The sequence below is a fragment of the Nerophis lumbriciformis genome, linkage group LG28 (genome assembly GCF_033978685.3).
Source record: "Nerophis lumbriciformis linkage group LG28, RoL_Nlum_v2.1, whole genome shotgun sequence".
Classification (NCBI taxonomy): domain Eukaryota; kingdom Metazoa; phylum Chordata; class Actinopteri; order Syngnathiformes; family Syngnathidae; genus Nerophis; species Nerophis lumbriciformis.
In genome coordinates this window covers 28,896,446-28,908,066 of record NC_084575.2, presented here as the reverse complement: position 1 = coordinate 28,908,066, position 11,621 = coordinate 28,896,446, and the positions used below count along the sequence as shown (strand labels likewise).

Genomic DNA, 11,621 nt, shown 5'->3' with positions numbered 1-11,621 from the left:
AGCTTAAATTGTTGATCTTTTATGGCAAATGTTAATTGTACAGGAAATAGGGTGCAATGAAGTTATTTTTCATATTACAAAGGCTATATAATAAGAGTTAATAAAGCATAAATAAGCTACACTTTCTCTGGCGGCTCAATCCTTTTCTCACTGTTGCTCACTTCATGTCGGTTTGATGTTTCCAACATCCATTACTGATTAGTAGTTTATATGAAACAATAAACACACGACAGAGGGCTCATGCGCTGTTTTTCCTGTCTCGTGCCAACTTTTATTTTATTTAATTTTTTTTATTTGTCTCTGCACTTGACTCCCCATTCAGTCAAAAACACGTTTTTTTGTCTGTCCTGTAATGTTCCTTGTCGTTAGGGATGCAACAATTAAAGATGTTGAGTGCACGATCAAAGTCTGAGGAATAATCACAGTTTCTTGATTATCAGGATTAGAGATGTCCGATAATGGCTTTTTTGCCGATATTCCGATATTGTCCAACTCTTAATTACCGATTCCGATACCAACCGATACCGATATATACAGTCGTGGAATTAACACATTATTATGCCTAATTTTGTTGTGATGCCCCGCTGGATGCATTAAACAATGTTACAAGGTTTTTCCAAAATAAATCAACTCAAGTTATGGAAAAAAATGCCAACATGGCACTGCCATATTTATTATTGAAGTCACAAAGTGCATTATTTTTTTTTAACATGCCTCAAAACAGCAGCTTGGAATTTGGGACATGCTCTCCCTGAAACAGCATGAGGAGGTTAAGGTGGGCGGGGTTGGGGGGGTCGTGCTATAAACATTTTGACAGATTTTTGAGCGCTGTGTGTAATGTTCTATATTCTCAATGGAACATTTAAAGTTTAGGTGTTTTTTACTGCCATCATATTGCATTCTACACATATCTCTTATGTATGACTGCCATCTACAGAATTATGCCGTACATTCGGCGCACCGAAGAAAAATCCTGTCATTTTTGAGAAAATGACAGGATTTTAAGTGCCCCTTATATTTTCGGAAAATACGGTAACTTTGTTTTTGTTCCGTGCAGGTTGTGCCGAAAATAATGTATCAGCATAATCTGTGTGAGGGTGACTGAAACACCTGTGGAGTCTTTACTTTGAAAAAACTGTGTGGTTTTAATCATGGTTAACGGTAAAAGCGAGTAATCGTTGCATCCCTACTTGTCGTTACACTCAATGTATTTTTTATGATCCGCGGCACACATCCAAAAATACTGAGCTATTTTCACCCCCACTTGATTTGCTTTTGTTTGACCTCTGCATGTTTGCACTTCCCCCTTATTTAGCCTGTGTGTTTTGTTTTTTTTTGTTCACAGAAAGGCCTAAAGAATGTGTTTGATGAGGCGATATTGGCCGCATTGGAGCCCCCAGAGCCCAAGAAGAAGCGCAAATGTGTGCTGCTATGAGATGCTTCCGCCTTGCACAGCATACACACACGTTACACACACACGACTCACACCGGCCCCGCCCCAAGCACCCTTACCAAACAATTCCATTACTCGCGTTGATAGACAGCAATCCCCCGCCAAAGGGATGTCTCTCTGCAATAAGACTCTTTACTCTTAAATTGGATTATTTTAGGGTAGAAGATTAGCCGACTCAGGCCAATGGTTTAGGCGGGCTGTGCAGAGTCATTGCCGCTAATGGGGATTATGATATGTGGAATTAAAGACGAAAAGCTTTTAAATAGATTTATTTAAATACGCTCAGTGCTGTGGGCTGATCGACATTTTACAGGGTTTCCGCGGGTCATTAAAAAGTAATGGATTCGGCAAAAATTAAGGCCTTAAATGGCATTAAAAAGCATCAAATTTGATTATAAAAATAATGCTATTCATACAAGTCAGCAATTTAACAGTGTCAATGTTCTGTCACCACGACGCCACCACAACTGGCAGCTGTTGCTACCACTACACAATAATAAATAAAATAAAATACAGTACAGGCCAAAAGTTTGGACACACCTTCTCATTTCAATGTTTTTTTAACATTTATTTTCAAGACTATTTACCTTGTAGATTGTCACTGAAGGCATCAAAACAATTGCACCTGTGAAGTGAAAACCCTCTTCAAGCTCGTGGAGAGAATGCCAAGAGTGTGCAACGCAGTAATCAGAGCTATTTTGAAGAAACTAGAATATAAAACATGTTTTCAGTTATTTCACTTTTTTTTTTTTGTGTTAAGTACATAACTCCACATGTGTTCATTCATAGTTTTGATGCCTTCAGTGACAATCTACAATGTAAATAGTCATGCAAATAAAGAAAACGCATTGAATGAGGAGAAGGTGTGTCCAAACTTTTGGCCTGTACTGTGCATTGTCAGATTAAACTGAGACAATTCTAGTTCGCTAGAGAGTCGCAGTAGTCAAGATTATCATTGTCAAATGCTTCCAATTTTGTCTATACAGACAATTGTAAGCGTTTGACTACATAAAATAATTTTGTCTAAGTCTGTCTGAAGTAGGACACGGGCATTACATTTGTTTTCATTAAAAAACATTAAATTAGACCTGCCCATACCTGCAGAAACCCTGTTTTAAACGCCCAACCGTTGTGGAGTTTTCACAACCCAAGCCCCGCCCCCTCGTCCTCCGGAGTCTTTCCACACGTTCTCAGTACCAGAGGACACAACGAAAAGGCGCTCGTTTGTTTTTGTTTGCCTTCACCTCCAAAACACCCGACGTTTTTAACCACTAAGTTTTAACAGCTGCGTCGGTGTCCTAAATGTCATTCCTGGAAGGGTTTTGCGGTTCCTCCGGAACACGCTCATTCCGGGAGGAGTGGAAAGAACTGCCACACGGGTGGACCCTTACCTGATCAGTGTTAGATGCGTTGACCCGGGACCAAGTTAGAGTGCAGCGGGATCCTCGTAGACTTTAAAAGGATCACTACATGTCTTTACAGTGTCACGCTGGCAAGCTAAATGTGATTGTCAAGGGAACACGGCCGCTGCTTTGTAACCTTTTTCCACAGTGGAGCGGAGTGTTGCTCAGATGAACTATGGCACACATCTAAGTTGTTTTACCAAAATGTTTATTTTTCTTCATTTTTATCTTTTGTGATATTTACATCTGTTCTCCCTCCCCCTCTTAATAATATAAAACATTTAAATTTATACCTGCCAGTTCATAACAAGACGACGGTGAGAGGTTTCCTCGAGTGGTTAATTAAGCCCAATAAAAACCTCTTAATGGCAGAAAGACTGTTCAGTGACGTTTTAAGTTGGCTTTTTTTCTTTTACTGGCGGCTTTGACATCCAGCCCAGGTCGGTATTATAATTATAACCTGTAGTTGTTTCAACGGAAAGCCAAATGCTTTTGTCTTTGTTCTTTGTATATGCATTCTTAAAAATATTAAACTTATACCTTAATTGCCTTTACCACGTGGCCTCTCAGTTTTTGGTGATTGTTGCTGTAAAGTCACAGGAAAGAAATGACACGATTGATTCATGTTTGGTTTACTGCGTCAATGTTTTGCAAGGCTCTGAAGCAGTGGTTCTTAACCTGGGTTCGATCGAACCCTAGGGGTTCGGTGAGTCGGGCTCAGGGGTTCGGCGGAGGTCAAGACACACCCGACTCATCGTGTAAATAAAAACTTCTCCCTATCGTCGTACTACCGATATGGCAACAGCAGAAGTCAGACTGATTTGCAGGTATGTAATTTGTTATGAGTTTATGCACTGTGTTGGTTTTGTTCTTTGAACAAGGTGATATTCATGCACGGTTAATTTTGTGCACCAGTAATAAAACATGGTAACACTTTAGTATGGGGAACATATTCACCATTAGTTAGTTGCTTATTAACATGCAAATTAGTAACATATTGGCTCTTAACTAGTCATTATTAAGTACTTGTGGTGGGATCTCCTATTTCTGGGGCTGAGGTTGCTGAGGTAGTTAAAAAGCTCCTCGGTGGCAAGGCCCCGGGGGTAGATGAGATCCGCCCGGAGTTCCTTAAGGCTCTGGATGCTGTGGGGCTGTCTTGGTTGACAAGACTCTGCAGCATCGCGTGGACATCGGGGGCGGTACCACTGGATTGGCAGACCGGGGTGGTGGTTCCTCTCTTTAAGAAGGGGAACCGGAGGGTGTGTTCTAACTATCGTGGGATCACACTCCTCAGCCTTCCCGGTAAGGTCTATTCAGGTGTACTGGAGAGGAGGCTACGGCGGATAGTCGAACCTCGGATTCAGGAGGAACAGTGTGGTTTTCGTCCTGGTCGTGGAACTGTGGACCAGCTCTACACTCTCGACAGGGTCCTTGAGGGTGCATGGGAGTTTGCCCAACCAGTCTACATGTGTTTTGTAGACTTGGAGAAGGCATTCGACCGTGTCCCTCGGGAAGTCCTGTGGGGAGTGCTCAGAGAGTACGGGGTATCGGACTGTCTGATTGTGGCAGTCTGCTCCCTGTATGATCAGTGCCAGAGCTTGGTCCGCATTGCCGGTAGTAAGTCGGACACGTTTCCAGTGAGGGTTGGACTCCGCCAAGGCTGCCCTTTGTCACCGATTCTGTTCATAACTTTTATGGACAGAATTTCTAGGCGCAGTCAAGGCGTTGAGGGGATCTGGTTTGGTGGCTGCAGGATTAGGTCTCTGCTTTTTGCAGATGATGTGGTCCTGATGGCTTCATCTGGCCAGGATCTTCAGCTCTCACTGGATCGGTTCGCAGCTGAGTGTGAAGCGACTGGGATGAGAATCAGCACCTCCAAGTCCGAGTCCATGGTTCTCGCCCGGAAAAGGGTGGAGTGCCATCTCCGGGTTGGGGAGGAGATCTTGCCCCAAGTGGAGGAGTTCAAGTACCTTGGAGTCTTGTTCACGAGTGAGGGAAGAGTGGATCGGGAGATCGACAGGCGGATCGGTGCGGCGTCTTCAGTAATGCGGACGCTGTATCGATCCGTTGTGGTGAAGAAGGAGCTGAGCCGGAAGGCAAAGCTCTCAATTTACCGGTCGATCTACGTTCCCATCCTCACCTATGGTCATGAGCTTTGGGTTATGACCGAAAGGACAAGATCACGGGTACAAGCGGCCGAAATGAGTTTCCTCCGCCGGGTGGCGGGGCTCTCCCTTAGAGATAGGGTGAGAAGCTCTGCCATCCGGGCAAAGTAAAGCTGCTGCTCCTCCACATTGAGAGGAGCCAGATGAGGTGGTTCGGGCATCTGGTCAGGATGCCACCCGAACGCCTCCCTAGGGAGGTGTTTAGGGCACGTCCGACCTGTAGGAGGCCGCGGGGAAGACCCAGGACACGTTGGGAAGACTATGTCTCCCGGCTGGCCTGGGAACGCCTCGGGGTCCCACAGGAAGAGCTGGACGAAGTGGCTGGGGAGAGGGAAGTCTGGGCTTCCCTGCTTAGGCTGCTGCCCCCGCGACCCGACCTCGGATAAGCGGAAGAAGATGGATGGATGGATATTTTTGTTTTGATTGTTAAATTTGTTATTTTACAAAATTAAAAAAATTGTTTCCCCCCCATGAATTTGTTTTAGTACAAAACATTAAATTACATTCACGTTTGATTAAAAAAAAAAAAGGAGTATACAAATCGTTTCACATTAATAAAGTGCGATGTTTATTTTAATGAAATGTGGGGGTGCACCCCTCCAAAATAAAATTCTGCAAAAGCCCTGGTCTTGGTACATTTTACCGCAAACATAGTGGCTTAATTAATGACATAAAAGTAAATGCTTTTTGAGTGTTTTTATAATGGAACAAAAGAAAAATAAATTTTTGGGGGCAAAGGCTGTTGTTTATGACGTCATTACAGGTAAACGTTTGATTGATTGAAACTTTTATTAGTAGATTGCACAGTACAGTACATATTCCGTACAATTGACCACTAAATGGTAACACCCGAATAAGTTTTTCCAACTTGTTTAGGTCATGGTCCACGTTAATCAATTCACGTCATTTTTGTCTCCAAGGCGTAAATGAAGTAAAAGTGAGGAGTTTATTGCCATTAGACTTGTGCTAATTAGCATCATTTAAGGGTTCTCTTTGCAGCTGCTCAAGAAGGAAGTGAGTCTCCACATAAATTGGCTGGAATTGTAAACGTGACAAAGGTAAGAAATCATTTTTTATCATTGCTTATTCATGTGTGTCATAAGAAGAATTTGATTTGTATCTCACACGACTCTTTTTATTCCAGTAGTCTCAGAGTACTTCAGACATGTTTGCTAACACTAGCAACTGACTTCCTTGTACGTGACCTCCATACGGCGGTCAGAAAAGACACATCTCAACAATTGTCATATTTAATGTTTTTATTACTACCTTACAGAGGTAAGAAATACTTCTTTTTTTTTATTATCATTGCTTATTCATGTTTTGTCATATTTAATGTTTATATTACTACCTTACAGAGGTAAGAAATACTTGTTCATCATTGCTTATTCATGTATGTCCTGATAAGAAGAAGCTGATGTGTATGTCCACACACACGACTCTTTTTCTGTGAGATTGATTCTATTTTGATTATATCTATTTATTCGCAAAATTTTGACGTATTTTGGTGTCATAAATCAGACATATGATAATAGCTTCAATGTGGAGGCAACTTGTTTTAATATCTGTCAGGCAATCTGCCGCCATCTTGTGGACAAAGTGTATAAATCAGGTTATGATCATGCATTGATTTGCCAAGATTTCTCGGCATTTAATTCACTTACAGGTAAAAGCCAGTAAATTAGAATTGTTTGAAAAACTTGATTTATTTCAGTAATTGCATTCAAAAGGTGTAACTTGTACATTATATTTATTCATTGCACACAGACTGATGCATTCAAATGTTTATTTCATTTAATTTTGATGATTTGAAGTGGCAACAAATGAAAATCCAAAATTCCGTGTGTCACAAAATTAGAATATTACGTAAGGCTAATACAAAAAAGGGATTTTTAGAAATGTTGGCCAACTGAAAAGTATGAAAATGAAAAATATGACCATGTACAATACTCAATACTTGGTTGGAGCTCCTTTTGCCTCAATTACTGCGTTAATGCGGCGTGGCATGGAGTCGATGAGTTTCTGGCACTGCTCAGGTGTTATGAGAGCCCAGGTTGCTCTGATAGTGGCCTTCAACTCTTCTGCGTTTTTGGGTCTGGCATTCTGCATCTTCCTTTTCACAATACCCCACAGATTTTCTATGGGGCTAAGGTCAGGGGAGTTGGCGGGCCAATTTAGAACAGAAATACCATGGTCCGTAAACCAGGCACGGGTAGATTTTGCGCTGTGTGCAGGCGCCAAGTCCTGTTGGAACTTGAAATCTCCATCTCCATAGAGCAGGTCAGCAGCAGGAAGCATGAAGTGCTCTAAAACTTGCTGGTAGACGGCTGCGTTGACCCTGGATCTCAGGAAACAGAGTGGACCGACACCAGCAGATGACATGGCACCCCAAACCATCACTGATGGTGGAAACTTTACACTAGACTTCAGGCAACGTGGATCCTGTGCCTCTCCTGTCTTCCTCCAGACTCTGGGACCTCGATTTCCAAAGGAAATGCAAAATTTGCATGGTTGGGTGATGGTTTGGGGTGCCATGTCATCTGCTGGTGTCGGTCCACTCTGTTTCCTGAGATCCAGGGTCAACGCAGCCGTCTACCAGCAAGTTTTAGAGCACTTCATGCTTCCTGCTGCTGACCTGCTCTATGGAGATGGAGATTTCAAGTTCCAACAGGACTTGGCGCCTGCACACAGCGCAAAATCTACCCGTGCCTGGTTTACGGACCATGGTATTTCTGTTCTAAATTGGCCCGCCAACTCCCCTGACCTTAGCCCCATAGAAAATCTGTGGGGTATTGTGAAAAGGAAGATGCAGAATGCCAGACCCAAAAACGCAGAAGAGTTGAAGGCCACTATCAGAGCAACCTGGGCTCTCATAACACCTGAGCAGTGCCAGAAACTCATCGACTCCATGCCACGCCGCATTAACGCAGTAATTGAGGCAAAAGGAGCTCCTACCAAGTATTGAGTATTGTACATGCTCATATTTTTCATTTTCATACTTTTCAGTTGGCCAACATTTCTAAAAATCCCTTTTTTGTATTAGCCTTAAGTAATATTCTAATTTTGTGACACACGGAATTTTGGATTTTCATTTGTTGCCACTTCAAATCATCAAAATTAAATGAAATAAACATTTGAATGCATCAGTCTGTGTGCAATGAATAAATATAATGTACAAGTTACACCTTTTGAATGCAATTACTGAAATAAATCAAGTTTTTCAAAATATTCTAATTTACTGGCTTTTACCTGTATATCATTCAATCCAAACAACCTAACCCACTCATGACGCAAAAAATAATTCCAACAACATAAAAAGTCAACACACGGTCACACACAACATAACATGCTTATTTAAAGGGGAACATTATCACCAGACCTATGTAAGCGTCAATATATACCTTGATGTTGCAGAAAAAAGACCATATATTTTTTTAACCAATTTCCGAACTCTAAATGGGTGAATTTTGGCGAATTAAACGCCTTCCTAATATTCGCTCTCGGAGCGATGACGTCACAACGTGGCGTCACATCGGGAAGCAATCCGCCATTTTCTCAAACACCGAGTCAAATCAGCTCTGTTATTTTCCGTTTTTTCGACTGTTTTCCGTACCTTGGAGACATCATGCCTCGTCGGTGTGTTGTCGGAGGGTGTAACAACACGAACAGGGACGGATTCAAGTTGCACCAGTGGCCCAAAGATGCGAAAGTGGCAAGAAATTGGACGTTTGTTCCGCACGCTTTACCGACGAAAGCTATGCTACGACAGAGATGGCAAGAATGTGTGGATATCCTGCGACACTCAAAGCAGATGCATTTCCAATGATAAAGTCAAAGAAATCTGCCGCCAGACCCCCATTGAATCTGCCGGAGTGTGTGAGCAATTCAGGGACAAAGGAACCTCGCTAGCACGGCAAGCAATGGCGGCAGTTTGTTCCCGCAGACGAGCGAGCTAAACCCCCCTGGATGTCTTGGCTCACACCGTCCCTTATGCCACCGAAGATGATCAAGAGAAGAATATCGACCCTAGCTTACCTGGCCTGCTGACATCAACTCCAAAACTGGACAGATCAGCTTTCAGGAAAAGAGCGCGGATGAGGGTATGTCTACAGAATATATTAATTGATGAAAATTGGGCTGTCTGCACTCTCAAAGTGCATGTTGTTGCCAAATGTATTTCATATGCTGTAAACCTAGTTCATAGTTGTTAGTTTCCTTTAATGCCAAACAAACACATACCAATCGTTGGTTAGAAGGCGATCGCCGAATTCGTCCTCGCTTTCTCCCGTGTCGCTGGCTGTCGTGTCGTTTTCGTCGGTTTCGCTTGCATACGGTTCAAACCGATATGGCTCAATAGCTTCAGTTTCTTCTTCAATTTCGTTTTCGCTACCTGCCTCCACACTACAACCATCCGTTTCAATACATGCGTAGTCTGTTGAATCGCTTAAGCCGCTGAAATCCGAGTCTGAATCCGAGCTAATGTCGCTATATCTTGCTGTTCTTTCCGCCATGTTTGTTTGTATTCACTATGTGACGTCACAGGAAAATGGACGGGTGTTTATAACGAAATAATAAAATAAATAAAATCAGGCACTTTGAAGCTTTTTTTAGGGATATTGCGTGATGGGTAAAATTTTGAAAAAAACTTCGAAAAATATAATAAGCCACTGGGAACTGATTTTTAATGGTTTTAACCCTTCTGAAATTGTGATAATGTTCCCCTTTAACTTTGTGGATATCATAAAAAAACGCCCACAGACCATACATTTTACAACATTACAGCCTTTTATATGATCTGCAATGCATGATGGCAAGAAATGCAAAACACACTCTGCACACTTATACATGTTTGTCGCTTTTTAGCTGCTGGATATTTCTGACTGATTACTAGGAGTGTGGGGAAAAAATCGATGATTCTCACGTTGTGTGATTCAGTATCGATTCTCATTTTTTTAAAAATCGATTTTTTTAAATTTTATTTATTTATTATTATTTTTTTTTTAGTTAATCAATCCAACAAAACAATACACAGCAATACCATAATAATGCAATCCAATTCCAAAACCAAACCCGACCCAGCAACACTCAGAACATCAATAAACAGAGCAATTGAGAGGAGACACAAACACGACACAGAACAATCCAAAAGTAGTGAAACAAAAATGAATGTTATCAACAACAGTATCAATATTAGTTAGAATTTCAACATAGCAGTGATTAACAATCCCTCATTGACATTATCATTAGACATTTATAAAAAAATAAAATAAAGAATAGTGTCACAGTGGCTTACACTTGCATCGCATCTCATAAGACACCCTGTGTCCAATATTTTCACAAAGATAAAATAAGTCATATTTTTGGTTCATTTAATAGTTAAAACAAATTTACATTATTGCAATCAGTTGATAAAACATTGTCCTTTACAATTATAAAAGCTTTTTACAAAAACCTACTACTCTGCATGTCAGCAGACTGGGGTAGATCCTGCTGAAATCCTATGTATTGAATGAATAGAGAATCCTTTTGAATCGGGAAAATATCGTTTTTGAATCGAGAATCGCGTTGAATCGGAAAAAAATCGATTTTGAATCGAATCGTGACCCCAAGAATCGATATTGAATCGAATTGTGGGACACCCAAAGATTCACAGCCCTACTGATTACACAACTTTTAACACAACTCCTAAAATCCAATTATATAAATTATTAATTGCGGTATATATCCATTTTGTATCTGTTTATGTTTATGTATGTATGTACATATATGATGTGTATATATATATATATATATATATATATATATATATATATATATATATATTATATATATGTATATATCAGTGACGTGCGGTGAGGTTGATGGCTGGTGAGGCACTGACTTCATCACAGTCAGATTTACAAACATATGAACCCTAAAGAGTATGTTATTCACCATTTGATTGGCAGCAGTTAACGGGTTATGTTTAAAAGCTCATACCAGCATTCTTCCCTGCTTGGCACTCAGCATCAAGGGTTGGAATTGGGGGGTTAAATCACCAAAAATTATTGCCGGGCGCGGCGCTGCTGCTGCCCACTGCTCCCCTCACCTCCCAGGGGGTGATCAAGGGATGGGTCAAATGCAGAGGACAAATGTCATTACACCTAGTGTGTGTGTGACAATCATTGGTACTTTAACTTAACTTTAACTTTACACATACAAACTGTAGCACACAAAAAAATCACATTTAATAAAAAAAACTTTATTATTGTCTTACCTTTACTTATAAATGAAGTCCATGCACCGCTGTTGTGCTGGATTAATGCAACCCCTGACGGGAGTGTTATATCAACTAAAGCCCTCACTTAAACGTTCCACGTGCAAGATTGAATCTATTTAAAAAAAGAGTAACCGAGGGTTTATAAATGTCGCCTATACTGTATTAAACTACAAAATAACAAACACGGAGGCTCCAGTTAACACGAGGACCACTTTATTTACCTTCTTTCAAAATCTTCCGCTCCACTCCAACGTGTCATCACTTCCGCTCTTAGCGCCTTCAAAATAAGAGCTCAAAGCATATACAGTATAACAGGGCATAACAGGAACTTAACATCACAA

At 41.1% G+C, this 11,621-nt stretch overlaps 1 protein-coding gene across 3 annotated transcripts in view; it reads left to right on the top strand.

Annotated features, from left to right (window-relative positions):
• Positions 1 to 3,410, top strand: part of cdc42 (cell division cycle 42) — a 27,843-nt gene extending 24,433 nt beyond the window's left edge. For all 3 annotated transcript variants that reach the window (XM_061924023.1, XM_061924024.2, XM_061924026.1), the window contains one exon: positions 1,346 to 3,410. In XM_061924023.1, the coding sequence (XP_061780007.1) occupies positions 1,346 to 1,435 (90 nt within the window). In that variant the 3' untranslated portion in view covers positions 1,436 to 3,410. The remainder of the gene's footprint in view (positions 1 to 1,345) is intronic.
• Positions 3,411 to 11,621: the final 8,211 nt, after the last annotated feature.